This window comes from Juglans microcarpa x Juglans regia, chromosome 8D, assembly GCF_004785595.1.
Source record: "Juglans microcarpa x Juglans regia isolate MS1-56 chromosome 8D, Jm3101_v1.0, whole genome shotgun sequence".
NCBI lineage: Eukaryota > Viridiplantae > Streptophyta > Magnoliopsida > Fagales > Juglandaceae > Juglans > Juglans microcarpa x Juglans regia.
Genome location: NC_054608.1, coordinates 21911089 through 21931312, shown reverse-complemented (window position 1 = coordinate 21931312; position 20224 = coordinate 21911089). Strand labels below are relative to the sequence as shown.

The window sequence follows — 20224 nt, the reverse complement described above, 5'->3', positions numbered from 1 at the left end:
CACGGTGGCGTTGATTTGATTGACGAGGTGGTGGATCAACGATGTGTATGGTGATTCGTGTTTGCTAGTGGTGTGGTCTCATTGCTACAATTCACGTTTGCTAGCGAAGGGCAGTAGAGAGAGATTGGTTGAGAGACCAAGAGAGAAAACCAGTGGAGGGATCAAGGCTTACTGGCAAGGCAGTAGAGAAGTCCACAATGGAGGATCTGGGTGGAGGAGCATGTGTTGGCTCTGATTTATCTCGCACTAATAGTCGCTAGTCACCACCTCATCCTTTATCCGAGTTTCTCCAGTTTATGATCCTTTCGCTGCCCTTCTAAGCCCTCTACCGCAATCAATGGTATGATCTCTTGTACAACTGCTAATATGGTATCTCTTGGCGGGTTCCTGATCAACAAGTTCCTCATTCCTATTAATAGAGATGGCAAATCGGTCTAAGCCTTGTGGCTAAGAGCATTAGACTTTTCGAGATGATACTTTATCTCGTACTAATAGTCGCTAATCATTTCGACACATCTTCTCTGCCTCATGTTCAAATTCCTCTGACTAAACAAATACTTGATGCTCTTATGATTCGTAAATACTTCACATTTTTCTCCATACAAGTAATGTCTCCAAATCTTATATGCGAAGACTACTGCAGCTAAGTCTAAGTCGTGGGTAGGATAATTCTACTCGTGATCTTTGGATTGTCACGAAGCATAAGTGATGACTCGTCCTTCATGCATCAGGACACTTCCTAACCCCATTTTCGAAGCATCACTATAAATCACATAAGGCTTATGAGGTAAAGGTAAAGCCAATATCGGTGTTGTGGTTAACCTCTCCTTCAGCTCTTGGAAGCTCTTCTCACACTCCTCACTCCAAATATACTTGGCATTCTTCTTCATCAATGTTGTTAATGGACCAGAGAGTTTAGAAAATTCTTCAACAAATCTTTGGTAGTATCCTGCCAAACCAAGGAAACTACATATGTCGTGGGCATTGGTCGGCCTTTTCCATTCAATTACGGCTTCAATCTTAGTAGGGTCTACAACTACTCCTTTACTAGAGATGAGATGCCTTAAAAACTTTACGTCTCGAAGCCAAAGCTCACACTTATAAGTTTGGCATAAAGCTAGTATTCTGGCAAAGTTTCCAATACTAACCTCAAATGTTCCCTATGTTCTTCGTCACTTCAGGAATATATCAATATATCATCTATGAATACTACCACAAAACTGTCCAAGTACTATGTAAAGATCTAATTCATTAAATCCATAAACGATGTTGGGGCATTAGTCAGTCCGAAAGGCATTACTAAGAACTCAAAATGTCCACAAAGAGTTAGAAAGGCGGTCTTAGGTATATCCTGATCCTTGATCTTGAGCTGGTGATACCTCGATCGCAGACCTATCTTAGAAAATACTGAAGCTCCTTGTAATTGGTCTAATAGATCATCAATATGTGGCAAAGGTATTTGTTCTTAACAATTACTTTGTTCAATTCCCGATAGTTGATGCACATTCTCAAAATCACGTCCTTCTTTTTCATAAATAGGGCTGGTGCTCCCCAAGGTGATGAGCTAGGGTGAATAAAACCCTTCTCTAGGAGTTCCTCAATTTGAACCTTTAATTCCTTTAATGCTGCCAGAACCATATGGTAAGTGGCTTGTGCACTCAGGTTGTTCCTAGCTCCAGTTCAATTATGAACTTCCTTTCTCGGTCCATGGGTAATCCGAGCAAATCGTCTGCAAAAACTTTTGGGAAGTCTTCTATTACTGGAATTTCTTGGACTCCTTTAGTTTCCTCCATCGAACTACTCATAACTACAAGATAAGCGGCAACTACTCTCATCAAACTCTTCTTAACTTGTCCGGCCGTTACTACTGACGAATCTAACTTAATTGCTTCTCGCATGTAATAGATTCTATCTTTGGTGGGCAAATTGAATACCACCTCCTTCCTTTGGTAGTCTATCTTGGCGAAATGCCTTGCCATCCAGTCCATTCCTAAGATTAAGTCGAATTCCATTAGATGGAAAATGATTAGGTCGAGGGTCAAGGTTAAACCTGCGACTTCCAATGGACAACCCTTAACTATTCGTATGCACCTAATTATCTTCCCGTTCGGAATAACTATTAGAACCTTTCAAGCTAAAGGTTCTGCATTCAACTCACATCTTTGTACACAGCCAAAAGACACAAAAGATCATGACGCTCTAGAATCAAAGAGAGTGCAAGCCGTGTGTTGCATCAATTTAACCTTACCTAATAGGGTAGCTAGGGTTATTCAAGGATTCTCAAACAAACACTAGTTACTAGTTAGGGTAGAGTTGGAAATATTACTAGTGATTATTCAGTTGCCTCGTTAACCTCCAAATCTACCTCTCGAGGTGTGATGGCATAAACCTTAGCCTTCACGGGGTTCTTCACTTTGCCACCTATTGTCGTTGCTCCTCCAGGCGTGTTTTGTGGACAATCCTGAATCAAGTGGCCAATCCAACCACCTTTACAGCATGCTCCAGTGATTAACTGACATTCACTGCTATGCCTTCGTCCACATCTTTGGCATTGTGGTGGTGTGACAAGTACCATGTTCCTGACCATTATACCTTTTCCTTTATTCTTGGTGGTAGGGACCTTTCTCTTCTCCATACCTCTCCCAGGAAAGTAAGGCATTCTCTTTTCTCAGTCAGTGTGGACTTGGGAGATCAAACTCTATTGCTTTGCCACTGCTATCGAAGCAACATTGACCAACACTTCAAAGAAAATTTTCTATCCGTAAGCATGTAACATGATTATGAATTCATGGTTGTAACCCTTCTTGAAACTTCCTGGCCTGCATCTTCTCTGTATCAATTAAATGAGGGGCAAGTCTCCCCAGTGCCATAAACCGTGCCGCATACTGTTCCACTGTCAGAGTACCTTGTGTCAAATTTGTGAATTCCAATGCGTTCTACTGCTTCGCCATCTTTGGAAAGAAATGACAATCAAATTCATTCTTAAACCGCTCCCAAGTGAGAGTAGCTATGTCTCCCAACTCGCATTCAAACAATTGTCATTTCGAGTGCCACCATATTCCGGCTTCTCATTAAAGCAAATGTCTTGCATACTAGACCTTTTGCTCCTCCATGCATCCACTGATGTCAAAAGTCATTTCCAAGTCGATAAGCCACTTATTGGCTCTTAGGGCTCCTTTTGTACCACTGAAATTCAGGTATCTATATACTAGAAATCTCTCAAATGGACACCCTCAGTTTTCCCCTCTAGGCGGCTCTTGCCTAGCATTCTGCCCTTGCGCCATCTAGTGTCATACCACTTCCATCATTTGGCAGATAGCTTCCACTATTGCTTGTCCTCATTCCAATGGAGGATTCCTACCCTCCTGATCTCTTGATCTTGGAGAAGTCCCTTAATGTCGACCACGTGCCATAGATTCCTTTTACTCCTGAAACGTACAAAACCAACGCACATAAGCTTCTTCCTCATAGGAAGAACCGCCTCTTCTTCACCTTACTTCGTGGCCCACACTGAATACTTTGCTTTCGTTCACACTTCTACAAAGATCCAAACTTATTGCTATAAGATTAAAGCCTATGACTATGAGATTTCAAACCTAGTATTTGGTACCATGTATCCCTACGACAACTTGTGGGTTTACCCAAAGACGCAATTGCTCTGTTACCACCGCTTTATGATTCCCCTGTACATGATAGTTAAGATGCAATGCACTTATATAGTTTAGCACTATGCAATAAATCGTAATGAAAATTTATGTAAATCTAAGTAAGATTTGAAGCAATCATAAACTAATTATCTCAAAAGATTTCATTTTGTTCAAAGTGCTTCAAAATAGACAATGTTTTGAAATCTCCCAAAACAACGGGGATGTCCAAAATAAACCTCGATTTAGGAGATGGGAAACTTTAGTAGCACTAAGGTCCATTCGCTAGTTACACTCAAGAAAATTCCCTTGTTTGCAGCGGCTCGGGTTGAAGAAGTCCTAAGCTAGAAGCAACTTCCTTTTCCTCGACAGAACAATCTCTTGCTTTTTTAAGATATCCCGTCACAAAATCCACGTGCTCCTTTATCTTAAAGGCCTCTTTGGGCTCGGGTGACCTGGTCACGCAGTCATCCTTATTAATGGCTTTTAGAATGTCCTTAAGACACTTTGCTGTGAGCTCCGATATGGTGGCAACAAAACTATAACGAGCCTCTACCGTAAACTCATCACCTATCACCTCATTATTCTCATTCATTGCTCTTTAAGGTCATGCGTACTTGCCACAACTTCTACCATTCCAGGTTGGGAATGGTAGTAGAAAGTACCAATGTGAGATTTCGAGGAATCTAAGTAAGTAAACAAACAACATGCAACAAATAACATATGCATATAAGAGCAAACCATGGAATGAATGTATGGACATGTACTTGACACAAAAACATGGCTCATGCAACTTAACTTTTGAATAAAACATCTTTTTCCATCTTGGCGCATTGAACAATAAACATGTAACATATCGATAACTCATTTCCTTGTTCACTGCTTGTAACATACAGTTAGATACCTCATGGCTCCCCCATACACCGTTGGTTCTCCGCTAGTTGCCACATTATGCAACGGCCCACTTGACCGTGGTGAGTACGTCATAATCCTTAACTATGCAGTAGTTCGCAATTTTGCCTTCACCGCATATGACACATGACACATGTGAGGCACCCACTAGCTTTAGGTGCTACCCCACTCAGTATCCTTTCCACAAGGATCCATTTGAGGCCCACAGATGATATTGTGTTCACCCAGGGCCTACCACTCCAATTTAAATAGTCCAGAGTGGACATAGGAGTCTTACCAGTACATTCCCACATCCTAGCATTTGGGGTTGTTATAAAACATGTTAAGACTCTTTTCTTTGAAAGCGATATACAACCCAACTGTATGTGACATGAGACTTGTAACACTTTTCTTTTTCATGGACCATATGAACATGTAAATGCCATGAGTCATGTAATCTGTAGTCAAACATTGAACATCTCATAATCGGGCTTGAAAATATTAGAACATTCAAATACTTAGTTTACAACATAGGCAAAGAACTCAACACATATCAAATGGAAGAACAATGTTTAAACATGCATCTATGTATAGACATGGCCGAATCATTGAGACTTATAAAACATGTTATAACCAACAACTTGAACTACAAAAACATCATAACAAGTAGGCATGGCAAGATCATCATGTAAATCCAATCACATAGCAAGAGATTATCATCAATCAATGAGAGCATACATTTGTACCAAAGCATACGAAGCAAATAAAATGCAACATTTATGCGGCATATACAAACATTAACTAAAGCAAGTTGAGAGTCTACTTATAGAAAATCCAAAGAGTAAACAAATAGCAAGTTGAAAATATATTAAACAATATTAGATGAAGACACAAGCAAAACATTAATTTGAGTGGATGCATGTTTGGGTGTGTGGTGTCTAGGGTTTACTCCTTCATGGTTCATGAACACCATTTCACGGCTAGAAGGGTTCCTCATACATTTGGATTTCATTCATATGGCCGAATTCTATAGAGAAAAAGGATCCTAGTTCCAACTCAAAGGGGTGACCCTGGCCTTCTTCCCTTCCAAAATCTCATGCTCACATGTATAAGGCTAGTGGTGGATTGGTTCTTCCCTTGAGAAGAAACCCTAGCCTTCAGGTGTATAAGGCTAGCGGTAGATTCACCACTTTCTTGTTTACTTGTTAGATCGGTTCGATGAAGGTGGAGGGTATGTGTATGGTGTTTCGTTGACGATAAATTATGAGAGAAATGGTAAGAAAAGGGCTTAGGCGTGTGGGAAGAAAAAAGAAGCAAGAGTGAGAACTTGAAATTTGTCCAAAAAGACACTTCACCTATCGGCCCTTCCCCTTTTATAGACATCCTCCTTCTCTCACATTCTAACCTTGGAAAAGGAAAAGACTGGAGCATGGGTGCCATGTAGCACCATGGCCAAAACCCCTTCATCTTCCTATCCCTTGTGTTGCTTTGGGAAGAATAAGAGTCCCTTTGACAAGTGGCTTGTGGAACCCCTTCATCTGAAATCTTAGTTTCCAAAAGTTTCCCTTCTCATGCGTCTAGGTGCAATGAATTTGATGGCTAAAAAGATCAAACACAAAACCCTCAATCATCCTTGGGAGGATGAAAGTGTGCATGCTTGCCACTTGGCAAGTGGCATGTGTGTGTGTGTGGGTTGGCTGAACCTCACCATTTCCCCATAAAGCCTCTTCCTCTTCCCTAGACTTGGGTGGCTTGTAGTGTTTGTTCCCTAGGCAACCTTTCCTCTCCTCTAGACTTGGGGTGGCGTGTGTGTGTTGGTTCCCAAGGCATGTGGATCTTGCCCTAGCCACCCACCTCTTCCTTTCCTGTCACAAACATCCTTCATGAATCTCGATGCATGTTTAGGCATGTGCCTTCACCACGCACCTCTTCTTTTTCTCCAGGCGTCTCTTCTAGAAACTCTCATGCTTTTCCTCCATGCATGACAAGTGTCAAAGGAGTGGTTGGCTTCTACATGGTTGGCGTGCAAACCTTATGGTCGAAGCCCTAGAAGTCTTTTGGAGACTTGTGCGTCTCATTTGTAGTGTCCAAGTGCCCCTTCCCTTTATCAAATCATTGCACCTTGGAACTTACCAAAATCCTATGGGTGCTGTGTGGGTCCTTTGGGTTTATCGAAACCCTAATTTCTTTCACTCCCCTTACCCACTTTTATGGCCAAATACAAAGTAACCTAGAGGCGAGTTGTGCAAGTGAGACACATGGCATGTGGTTGTTGGCTAGCTATAATTTCTTTCACTTCGATTCATGGCCTAGGTGAGGTTGTTCGGGCCTCAATCAGTGTGGTGTGGAGGCCCCGAAGGTGATTCAATGCTTCTGTATAGTTTTTACGCGTACATTCATGATAGTGAACAACAAATAAATGTAGGAAAAATAAAGAAAGGGAGACACAGATTTACGAGGTTCAGTACTGGGCCTACATCCACGGGGGTTCGGGGGGGGGATGATCCACTATAATAAACTTGTTTTATAGTCTTTCATGCTCTCTCATCCTTAGTGTACAATAGATCTCAAAGGTCTATCTTTTGGTGCAGATATTGTTACTGGAACTTCTTTCGTGAGGTTGAAGAACCCCCCAAGGTGAATCCTGGCCAAATCCTTGAAGTCGTCTGTGTCCCTACATTTTATCTTATTCCCCCCTTCCTTTATGTCCCATCGCCCTTTCTTTATATCACATCTCCCATTTTCCCTCATGACATCCTGCACTCCCTCAACCCTTTGTCCCGTCCCTCTCTATCCTTATTCTTCCCTCTTGATGAGTCCCCCACATTGGGCTGGGGCCTAGAAAATATTGTGAGTCTGGTGTATTTTATCCCTTACACCATGCATGCATTCGAAAAAATATATCCTCTAATATAATTTGATGCTTTCATTGGAGTAGAACATCTGACTTTTAACACTTTTAATTCAAAAAAATTAAATCATTAAGATCAAAATATTCATCATGTTTTAGAAAATCTCAAGGCTATGATAATGTTTTGTCAAATAATCACCATCTAAACATCTTAGTTTTTTAAGCCAGAAATATTTTTATATCTTGGAAATCGCTCAAACTTCTTTTTCAAGCCAAGATTTTTAAGCTGACTGTGTCATCTCGTCATCAATATATTCATCAACTTCTTTCTACAAATTAACTTTCACGAATATGGATTCTATTTACATTTCAATTGCATTTGAATTCCAATTTCTTTAGCTAAAATTAAAACAGACAAGAATCCAGTTTTTCTGTAGTTTTAAGCTATAAAAATTCATCGTTAACATCAATATGCATGTCTTTAGATTGTATGTTTTTGCTCACTAAATTCACAGCAAACAATGCCATGACAAATATTCATATCTAATAAAAAGGTTAAAATCTTCAATATCATATGTTGCTAAATATGTGGCCTCACTCCTTATTTTAAGATCTTCATGAATATTTAAAACCTTCAATATATCATGTCACATGCTATACTTAGCCCTGTGATGATAAGAACTAATCAACCTTCGCATTCGATCCTCGTGACAGAAACCTCATGCAAATTGGTGGCTTAACCCCAGCCAGAGCAAGGATAAAAGCAGGCAAAGTCCACATCCCATCCCCACATATTAAACCAGTTGCTACTGTAGGCCCAAAAGCATCTACCTTGCTTTTGTTTATTTTCTTCCAAATGAACAAGATTAAGCTTCCAGCACAAATGTCAAGAACGAAATAAGGTCCTATATAGAAAGGTATTGCCATCGCCATTGGGAGTGGAATGAACCTTCGCCACTTCTTGCCCACTATATCTTTAATAAAATTTATCAGAATGGCTGCACCAAAGAACACATAGCAAAGTAGGAGGCATTTGTTTGGTAGACTTGAGAAGCCCTCTACTCCCAACATAGCCATGTTACGGTACACAACAGCATAAGGGGCAGGATACTCACTGCCAGGAAGCCCAAGATCATCAAAAGCCTTGTAAAAGAGCCAAAACACACACGGCGCGATTACACACCCGATTGCTGTTTAGGCTCACGAACATTGAGCACGGTGAAGTCAGCGTTAAGTAACCTGTCTTAAAAGCCTGCAGTAGGTCAGAGGCTGTCGAGACATTGTTCATCATAACTCCACAAGCTGCTAAGCCAGCAAGAACTCCACCATGCGAGGCACCAGCCCATGCTCCAATGATAAACATGGTCAGCTTTCCATAACTCGATGCAAGGGACCAATTGGTAAGCCCACAACCATATGCATTACAGAAAGCCAATATGGCTGCGAATATGTTGATGGCCAATATGTAATACCATTTGAGTTGGGAAAAGATATGTGGAAGAGTACCCATAGAGATTGCAGCAATACCAACATAACCTCCAATGGCAAACCATGTTGGAATTTGGTCTTTGAGAAAGTGGAACGCCCCAAACTCGGGTGGCTTGGAGAATTACTACCTGTGACTTATAAACAAATATTCTAACACAACTAAAATAAATCTCCAACAAAACAAAACATATATATTATACTTCAAAAATGTAGGAAAACCTATAAAAGAGAGAAAAGAAGTACGCACAACGGTAGTAATAGTCAATCTCCCAAAATCTAATACCTTACCCCATCTGACTATTCAAGAAGACTCCGTAATTAATCTAAACCTTAATCAACATGAACTTAGTTCATAGACCTGTGAAATACCACACCTCAAAACCATTCCTAAAGCCTGCGAATTATAAGACTTCCCACATCTACAATATTCAACCCTATAGTTCGCTTCACTATCATAATAAATCTAAAAAATGATTTCTTAAACACTATCTACACTCTGAAATCTTACATACTATAGTCTGCAGAACCTCAAACCTGGCTCTGATACCAAATGTAACACCCTAAACCCGGGTGGCTTGGACAATTACTACCTGTGACTTATAAACACATATTTTGACAACTAAAATAAATCTCCAACAAAACTTTATTGTCAAAACTCAAACTCAAGTCTTCTAAATAAACACCTTGAAAACTCCATAAAACCAATATTGCAACAGAACAAAAATAAACTAAGGAGTCCACAATCTCCCGGTAGTCATAACAAACCAAATTGATAACTTAACGAGTCTTACTAAACCAAGATGAAAATAAATCTAAGAGACATTAAATTTGAAGGACATCAGAATTCCTTGTCTTAACATCCCCTCCTCGGCTTAATCATGCTCACCAAACTAAACTCGGTCCTCAGTTGGACTATCCACATCATCTAAAAATATTATGAAGAAAATGGGAGGTGAGTTATCAACAACTCAGTAAGCAGGAGACATATGCTAGTGTGCAAACATGAGCATTTACAAAGTGCAATATGTAGAACAAAATATTTTACAGCGTTATCTTGCAGAACAAAAACATATTTTCCAAATGTAATAGAGCAATGGTTTCAAGACAAGTAAAACCCGTAATACTTTGGCATAACATAAACTGAGTATCATCTTCACATCAAAACAGAGTATCACACAGAGCAGAGACCATGTTTTACCCCCGTGGTAAGGTTGTGCTAACCCTGGTGGCCAAACCAGGTAGAGACAGAGGTGAATCTTTCCTTTATTCTTCTCGGAGCCCCAAGTGTGCACACAGGAAAGACCACAATAAAACCACTTTGTTTCCAAAGTGGGTCCACTCAGAGACAGAGAAGTTGGTACCAACCCAAACAGAGCAGAGCATAACAGAGCAGAGCAGAGCAAAACAGAGACAGAGTCAAATACAAAAACCAGTACCCCATGTCAAAGATTTTCATATGTTATATCAAAATAATACAGAGTACCAAAACATAATTTGACAGTTTACACACACTGAAAGCAAATGCCAGAACATCTTTATAAATAAATGCACAATTTTTCAGATTCTCAATATCGCTCCTTTTTCAGATTTCAGAAACTACATGACAGAATTTAGCTCATGTCTACACAATACATGTCAGAACATATTTTTCATTTTTCACACAGATTTCATGAATAATGCAAATAAGCGACCGAGGTTGATCTTCGTTTTCCCAAGTTCCCATTACATCACAAAATATGCAAGTTTACATAAAGTCAATCTCAGATTTATTAACTTGTATAAAACCTAGCATAGGAACCCCGCTTACCTGACTCCTGTAGCGTGTTATCTATGTCTTGAACTCGACCTCTAAGAATCTCGTCACCTATCGATAGAAAAAACATATATACACTGAGTATCAAACAACAATTGACATAACGTCCATCTAATAATTAAAACCCATAATATAGCTCAAAAACAACTTACTAATACGGCCAAATAGTAATCTGGACAGCCCGCATTTCAACCCAACGTACCATATACAAATCTTAATATTATCCAATACAACCATCAAAACCAATGTCAACTCAACTCATCAATAAATCACACTTAATTCAGTAGCTCATAACCCCAAGCAATCGCCAACAATTTAACCAAAACGACACTACACATCGCACGTTTCTCTCCATTCACAAGTCCACAACCGAAAAATCCCATCACTTCTAGATGTTAATCGGCACCCAACAAATTCCCGTCTAATTATTTCTAAAATACCAAACCAAAAGACCAAAATTTATAAAATACTCAACGAAGTGAAAAATTTTCGGTGAAGACTCAATGTTTATGTGAAACCGAGTAGAACTTCGAACTCACTGCACTACGGCAACCACAAGGCGCACCGAATAAAAAACCACCAAAATCACGGACCACTGAAGAAGCTCTCGGCCACCCATCAAAAATTTCTTTTCCACCCAACAACGTAGCACCTCGCTCAACAAGGCTCGGCATCACTCACTGAGATTATCCACTGCAACTCCAAACAAAACGCAGAAAAACAGAGTAAGAGAGAGAGAGAGCGTTGGATTTGAGAGAAAAACCGAATGTGAGGGAAAAGAAAAATGGGGAAGAACTAGGGCATGACTTCGGAATCACCAACAAACTCCACGAAGCGAAGAGAGGGACACGAGAAGGAGGAGTGGGTTACGGGAAAGAGAAGGATACGGGGGAAAACAGAAGAAATCGAAAAAGAAAAAGGTGGAGAAGGAATCGGGGGAGCTGAGGGTGAAGGAAATTGCTTACCCAAAACGGTGCCATTCCGAAAACTTCCAAGAAAAAGGCTGGGCCCTTTTTGCGCACTGGTCCGGGCCTCACAACGCTTGGGCCTTACATCCTCCCCCTTACAAAAAATTCCATCCTCGGAATTTACTACAAGCTGTAAAAATTCTCTTCAAACAAGTGAGGATACTTAACTCGCATATCTTCCTCGAATTCCCAAGATGCTTCGCTGATAGCATGATTATTCCACAATACTTTAACCAAAGGGATGGTTCAAGTCCGTAATACTTGCACCTTCCTGTCCAAAATATGCACTAGTTCTTCGGTGTATGTCATATCCTCTTGAATCTGAAGGGGTTCATGATCTATAACGTGGGTGGCGTCATGAATGTACTTCCTCAACATAGACACATGAAACACGTTATGCACTCCCGAGAATGCCGGTTGTAGGGCCACCCTGTATGCCACTGGTCCAATCTGATCCAGAATCTCAAAAGGTCCAATATATCTTGGGCTTAACTTACCCTTCTTTCCGAATCTCATAACTCCTTTTATCGGTGCAATCCTCAAAAATACCTTATCTCCAACCTCAAATTCTAACTGGCGACGGCGTTTATCTGCATAACTCTTCTGTCGGCTTTGCACTGCTTTCATTCTAGCCCGGAAGGTATTTATCTTTTCCGTGGTCTGCTGAATAATCTCTAGCCCTATAAGTTTCCTTTCGCCTACTTCATCCCAATAGAATGGAGATCTACACCTTCTGCCATACAAAACCTCATAGGGTGGCATCCCAATGCTAGCCTGGAAACTATTATTATAAGCGAACTCAACCAAAGGTAAATGTCGCATCCAAGTTCCCTTAAAATCCATCACACACACCCTCAACATGTCTTCTAAAATCTGAATAGTCCTTTTTGACTGCCCATCGGTCTGAGGGTGAAAAGCAGTACTGAAACTTAACTTAGTACCCATTGCCTCCTATAAGCTTTGCCAGAACTTAGAAGTAAAACGGGGATCTCTATCCAACACAATGGATACCAGTACTCCATGCAACCTCACTATCTCCCGCACATACAGCTCAGCTAGTTTCTCCAGTTTATAAGAAACTTTAGTGGGCACAAAACGAGTGGTCTTCGTTAAGCGATCCACGATCACCCATATAGCATCTTGTCCGCTTAAAGTCCTTGGTAGACCTGTCACGAAGTCCATAGAGATATGCTCCCACTTCCACTCTAGAATTTGGAGTGGCTGTAGTAATCCTGTAGGTCTCTAATGCTCCGCCTTCACCTGTTGGCAAGTTAGGCATTGTTCCACAAATTTAGCAATTTCTCTTTTCATACCATTCTACCAAAAAGACCCTCTCAAGTCCCGATACATCTTGGTACTCCCTGGGTGAACTGTGTACAAAGAACAGTGTGCCTCTTCAAAAATTACCCTTTTTAGTTCATCATCAGTAGGTATACATACTCTACCTCTAAACCTCAAAACTCCATCCTCAGAAACGCTAAAATCAGGTTTGTCCCCATTCCCGACTTCTTCCACTAGTTTCACTAACCCTGAGTCCACTTTCTGAGAAGCTTTGATTCTATCCATCAAGACAGGTTGAACTACTAAACTGGCCATGAAAGCATTTGTATCACTAGCAATGACTTCAATATCGGCTCTTTCTAAGTCCATTAACAACCTATGCTGAGTGGTAATGGCTGCAACTGTCGGTCCCATTGACTTCCTACTTAGGGCATCGGCTACAACGTTAACTTTGCCTGGGTGATAATTAATGGTACAATCATCATCCTTAATCAACTCAAGCCATCTCCTCTGCCTCATATTTAATTCCTTTTGGGTAAAGAAATATTTCAAACTTTTGTGATCCATATAAATTTCGCACTTTTCCCCATACAGATAGTGTCTCCAAAGCTTAAGTGCAAAAATGACTGCTGCGAGTTCCAGATCATGTGTGGGATAATTCTGCTCATACACTTTCAGCTGGCGTGAGGCATAAGCTATAACCTTCCCATGTTGCATCAGTACACACCCCAATCCAAGCCTTAATGCATCACTATAGACGACAAAACCACCTCTAGCTGTGGGGACTGTTAACACCGGAGCTGTCACTAATCTCTGTTTCAACTTCTGGAAGCTTTCTTCACACTTTGTTGTCCATTCAAACTTATTATTTTTCTTGGTGAGTGCAGTGAGAGGAACTGCTATCCTGGAAAATCCATCGATGAATCGACGGTAATAACCCGCTAATCCCAAGAAGCTTGTAACCTCATGAACATTCTTCGGTGCCGACCAATTAACCACTGCTTCCACCTTTCCTGGGTCCACTGAAATGCCATCTTTTGAAACTACATGACCCAGAAACGTGATTGAATCAAGCCAAAATTCACACTTCTTCAACTTAGCAAACAACTGTCTATCTCTGAGAGTACCAAGTACCAACTTCAAATGTTCTTCATGCTCGGTTTCGCTTTTGGAGTATATCAGTATGTCGTCAATAAAGACCACCACAAACTTATCCAAAAACTCATGGAATACCCTGTTCATCAAGTCCATGAATACTGCTGGGGCGTTAGTCAGGCCAAAAGGCATGAGCAAAAACTCATAATGGCCATATCGGGTCCTGAACGCTGTCTTAGCCACATCTTCTACCCTGATCTTCAATTGATGGTAACCTGATCTAAGATCAATCTTTGAAAATACCTGAGCACCCTGAAGCTGATCAAACAAATCTTCTATACGGGGTAGTGGGTACTTATTCTTTATCGTCACCCGATTAAGTTCCCTGTAATCGATACACATTCTCATCGATCCATCCTTCTTCTTCACAAAGAGAATTGGAGTTCCCAAGGTGATACATTGGGCCTGATGAAACCCTTATCCAACAAATCTTGCAATTGTTCCTTGAGTTCCACTAATTCAGACGGCGCCATCCGGTAAGGTGCTTTCGAAAGTGGTGTCGTGCTTGGGACCAGTTCAATAGCAAACTCTACCTCCCGCTCGGGTGGAAGTCCTGATAAATCTTCTGGGAATACTTCTGCATAATCTTTCACAACGGGTATCTGTTCCAACATCAGCTCTTCTTTTGATGCTTCTACCACACAGGCTAAGAATCCCTGACAACCATCACGCAACAATTTTCCAACCTGAATGGCAGAAATGATGGGTGGAACCAACCTCACTTTCGACCATGTGAACCGAAATTAACTTTCTTGTGGAGGTCTGAAAACCACCTCCTTTTTAGAACAATCAATACTGGCGTGGTAGGAAGCCAACCAATCCATACCCAAAATCACATCAAACCCAATCATGTGGAACACTATTAAATCTGCTAGCATCAGTCTTCCCTCTATAGATAGAGGGCAACCCAAGAGAATCTCACTACAAACTATCGAATTTCCTGTTGGGGTCACAACCACTAACTTATGCTTCAACCTTTCAGTTTCTAAGGTGCAAAATCTAGAGTAAGCCATGGAAACAAAAGAGTGTGTCACTCCTGAGTCAAATAACACAATAGCGTTATTAGAAAACAAAGAAAAAGTACCTGTGATCACAATCAACCTTATCCATGAACCACAAATATACCAAGCCTTAACCAAAACCAATCAATGGAGGTAAAAATAAAAATAAGATCTTTAAAGCAAAACAAAGGAGTCATACCAGTAATCACGTCATTCCTACCCTCAACCTCTCTAGGAGTTAGTGCAAAAACTCGTGCAGGTGCAGTAGGACGTTGGTTGCTGCCTCGTGCTGGAACTTCATTTCTTGGAGGTGGCAGTATGGTCGCCCTGTTGCTACCCAATTGCATTGGGCATTCCTTGATGTAGTGTCCTGATTTGCCACAACGAAAACACAATCCCGCCCATTTTCTGCACTCTCCGAAGTGCACTTGATTGCATGTCCTACACTGATAAGGTTGTTGGTTACCCTGAACCGACCTTTTTCCCGAGCTACTACTCTCATTTCTCTTTTTCCACGGTCCCTGGTCCATGCCAGAATGGTACCCAGTAGGCGTAGTCCTTTTCCTTTGTTCATGTATTGCAGTGCTTCTTTGGAGGGTTCGTTCAAAAACTGTGGCCTTATTCACCATTTCTGAGAAGTTCTGAATCTGAAAACCCACCACACGCTCATAGAGTTTCTCATTCAGTCCTTGCTCAAATTTGCGCACCTTCTTTTCCTCGTCGGGAATCAGATAGGTAGCAAAGCGGGATAACTCAGTAAACTTAGCTGCATACTGATGTACCGTCATTGTTCCCTGCACCAAGGTGGCAAATTCCATAGCCTTGTCCTCACGGAACGAGCTAGGGAAGAAGCGCTCAAGAAAGATCTGTTTGAAGTGCAGCCAACTAACTATCTCTGTCCCCTCCACTTCTCTAATAGTTCTTTCAGAGATCCACCACCTCTTCGCCTCTCCAGTTAGCTTGAAAGTGGCAAATGCCACCTTTTGTTCATCTGTACAGGTTAGGACTCGCAAAATCTCCTCAATATCCTAGATCCAATCCTCCGCCAAAGTTGGATCGCCTTTCCCATCAAATAAAGGAGGGTGCATCCGATTAAATTGCTCTACAGTACAACCCCTTCATTACAGTTACGCTGGCGACTAGTGGGATTCTGCACGAGGTCATCAATTAATTGATGTGCAACTGCTCGTAGTACTTCGGAAGCACTCGGGTTTGCTTCCCTTTCGTTCTCGTTTGCATTCAAGTCCGACATGCTTCGTTCATGACGACGGGGTGGCATCCCGACAAAATAACTAGGATCTTTAATAATCATTTCAAAAATAGAGCTTATATGAACATAAATATTTAGTGGAATTCGTAAAACAAAACATATATATTATACTTCAAAAATGTAGGAAAACCTATAAAAGAGAGAAAAGAAGTACGCACAGCGGTAGTAATAGTCAATCTCCCAAAATCTAATACCTTACCCCATCTGACTATTCAAGAAGAATCCGTAATTAATCTAAACCTTAATCAACATGAACTTAGTTCACAGACCTGTGAAATACCACACCTCAAAACCATTCCTAAAGCCTGCGAATTATAAGACTTCCCACATCTACAATATTCAACCCTATAGTTCGCTTCACTATCATAATAAATCTGAAAAATGATTTCTTAAACACTATCTACACTCTGAAATCTTACATACTATAGTCTACAGAACCTCAAACCTGGCTCTGATACCAAATGTAACACCCCAAACCAGGGTGGCTTGGACAATTACTACCTCTGGCTTATAAACACATATTCTGACACAACTAAAATAAATCTCCAACAAAACTTTATTGTCAAAACTCAAACTCAAGTCTTCTAAATAAACACCTTGAAAACTCCATAAAACCAATATTGCAACAGAACAAAAATAAACTAAGGAGTCCACAATCTCCTGGTATCAGACAGAACAAAATATTTTACAGCGTTATCTTGTAGAACAAAAATATTTTTTCTGAATGTAACAGAGCGATGGTTTTAAGACAAGTAAAACCCGTAATACTTTGGCATAACATAAACTGAGTATCATATTCACATCAAAACCGAGCATCACACAGAGTAGAGACCATGATTCACCCCCGTGGTAGGGTTGTGCTAACCTCGGTGGCCAAACCAGGCAGAGACAGAGGTGAATATTTCCTTTAGTCTTCTTGGAGCCCCGAGTGTGCACACAGGAAAGACCACAATAAAACCACTTTGTTTCCAAAGTGGGTACACTCAGAGACAGAGAAGTTGGTACCAACCCAAACAGAGCAGAGCATAACAGAGCAGAGCAGAGACAGAGTCAGATACAAAAACCAGTACCCGATGCCAAAGATTTTCAGATGTTATATCAAAATAATACAGAGTACCAAAACAGAATCTGACAGTTTACACACACTGAAAACAAATGCCAAAACATCTTTATAAATAAATGCACAATTTTTCAGATTCTCAATATCGCTCATTTTTCAGATTTCAGAAACCACATGATAGAATTTAGCTCATGTCTACACAATGTATGTCAGAACATATTTTTCATTTTTCACACATATTTCATGAATAATGCAAATAAGCAACAAAGGTTGATCTTTGTTATCCCAAGTTCCCATTACATCACAAAATATGCAAGTTTACATAAAGTCAACCTTAGTTTTATTAACTTGTATAAAACCTAGCATAGGAACCCCGCTTACCTGACTCCTGTAGCGTGTTATCTATGTCTTGAACTCGACCTCTAAGAATCTCGTCACCTATCGATAGAAAAATATATATACACTGAGTATCAAACAACAATTGACATAACGTCCATCTAATAATTAAAACTCATAATATAGCCCAAAAACAACTCATTAATACGGCCAAATAGTAATCTGGACAGCCCGCATTTCAACCCAACGTACCGTATACTAATCTTAATATTGTCCAGTACAACCATCAAAACCAATGTCAACTCAACTCATCAATAAATCGCACTTAATTCAGTAGCTCATAACCCCAAGCAATCGCCAACAATTTAACCAAAACGACACTACACATCGCACGTCTCTCTCCGTTCACAAGTCCACAATAGAAAAATCCCATCACTTCTAGATGTTGATCGGCACCCAACAAATTCCCGTCTAATTATGTCTAAAATACCCAATCAACAAACCAAAATTTATAAAATACTCAACGAAGTGAAAAACTTATGGTGAAGACTCAATGTTTATGTGAAACCGAGTAGAACTTCGAACTCACTGCACTACGGCAACCACAAGGCGCACCGAATGAAAAACCACCAAAATCACGGACCACTGAAGAAGCTCTCGTCAACCCGTCAAAAATTTGTTTTCCACCCAACAACGTAGCACTTCGCTCAACAAGGCTCGACGTCACTCACTGAGATTATCCACTGCAGCTCTAAACAAAACGTAGAAAAATAGAGTAAGAGAGAGAAAGCGTCGAATTTGAGAGAAAAACCGAATGTGAGGGAAAAGAAAAATGGGAAAAAACTAGGGCATGACTTCGGACTCACCAACAAACTCCACGAAGCGAAGAGAGGGACACGAGAAGGGGGAGTGGGTTACGGGAAAGAGAAGGATACGGGGGAAAACAAAAGAAACCAAAAAAGAAAGAGGGGGGAGACGGAATCGGGGGAGCTGAGGGTGAAGGAAATTGCTTACCCAAAACGGTGCCGTTCCGAAAACTTCCAAGAAAAAGGTTGGGCCTTTTTGCGCACTGGTCTGGGCCTCACAATGCTTAGGCATTATAGAAAGAGTTGGGTCCGACGCTTGTCATCATATGAGACCGGCGAACCAATATGTCTTGGCAAAGATCCACAAAGGGGTGTACGGCAACCACTCTAGTGGAATGAATTTGGCAAGAAAGGTATTTAGGATGGGATACTATTGACCCAATGCCCTCAAAGATGCCAAGGAGTTTGTAAAGAGGTGCATCAAATGCCAGATCTACACCTTAATTTCATGTTTCCCTCTTGAGAAGCTAACTTATATCACCATCCCATGGCTGTTTGTGCAAGGCAGAACCCCTAGCGATGATCACGGCAAGAACTATCACAAAGTTCTTTTGGAAAAATATTATCTATCAATTTTGAATTCCTCAAAGCATAATCTTGAACAATGGGAAGCAATTTGATTCAGAACATTACAGAGATTAGTTCAAAGAGTTGAGAATTCATGCCAAGTTTTCATCCTTGGGACACCCATAAGCTAACGGACAGGTCGAGGCAATGAACAAATCCTTACTTCAGATTTTGAAGAAAAAGCTCACGGACAAGAAAGGAGAATGGGTATAAGAACTCCTGAGCATGTTGTGGACCTCTAGGACTATTGTGAAAACCCTAATGGGTGAAACTCCGTTCACTCTAGCCTTTAGGAGTGAATCAATCGCCCCAGTAGAAGTTGGCTTGCCTATGTACCGCAACTGTCACTTCAACCAATCCCAAAACGACAGGGCATTAGAGGAGGAGAGAGAAAATGCTCAAGTTCAAAACATCCTCAACAAGAAAAAGAGAGAGCGTTACTTCAACAAACAAGTCAAGCCCAGGACCATTAAGATAGGTGATTTGGTACTAAGAGAAGTAGGGGTGACAACCTAGGACGAAGGGAAGCTCGGCCCATGATGGAAGGAACAGTATGTAGTGATCACCAACCATCGGCTAGGATCATACCGCCTCAAGGATAGTTGTGGAAAAGAGCTGCAACATCCCTGGAACTCTAAGCACTTGAAGAAGTTTTACCCTTGATCTCTTAGATGTACTTAATAAAGTATGATCAATAAAAGCGGCCATTTTCCTAATATGAGTCCTATCATTTCATAACCATTTCCTTACTTAGTGTACATCATTGTAGAAAAATGGCTGTGGAGATCAATAGACCCCACGATTCCCCTCAGCCCACCAAAGTAGAGTTCAAAGTATTGCGGTGGAATGGGCGTGGAAGTCAAAAGACCTCACAACCTCTAGCCCACCAAAGTCGACTCCAAAGACTCATGGTAGGATGGGCAAGGAGGTCGAAAGACCCCACGACCCCACTCTTATGGCCCAAAATTGAGTCTAAAGACTCACAGTGGGATGGGTATAGAACCCACGAGCCCCCTCTAACCCACCAAAGTCA

At 40.9% G+C, this 20224-nt stretch overlaps 1 protein-coding gene and 1 pseudogene across 1 annotated transcript; both read right to left on the bottom strand.

The window, feature by feature from the left end:
• Window positions 1–8046: 8046 nt before the first annotated feature.
• Window positions 8047–12282, bottom strand: LOC121242281 (annotated as a pseudogene).
• A 2174-nt stretch (window positions 12283–14456) lies between these two features.
• On the bottom strand, window positions 14457–16344 carry LOC121242280. The gene is made up of 4 exons (XM_041140168.1): window positions 16218–16344; window positions 15292–16083; window positions 14865–15127; window positions 14457–14747 (listed from the first exon to the last, which is right to left on the bottom strand). The coding sequence occupies exons 1-4, from the start codon at window positions 16342–16344 to the stop codon at window positions 14457–14459; spliced, it is 1473 nt and encodes a 490-aa protein (XP_040996102.1).
• Between the last annotated feature and the right edge of the window lie 3880 nt (window positions 16345–20224).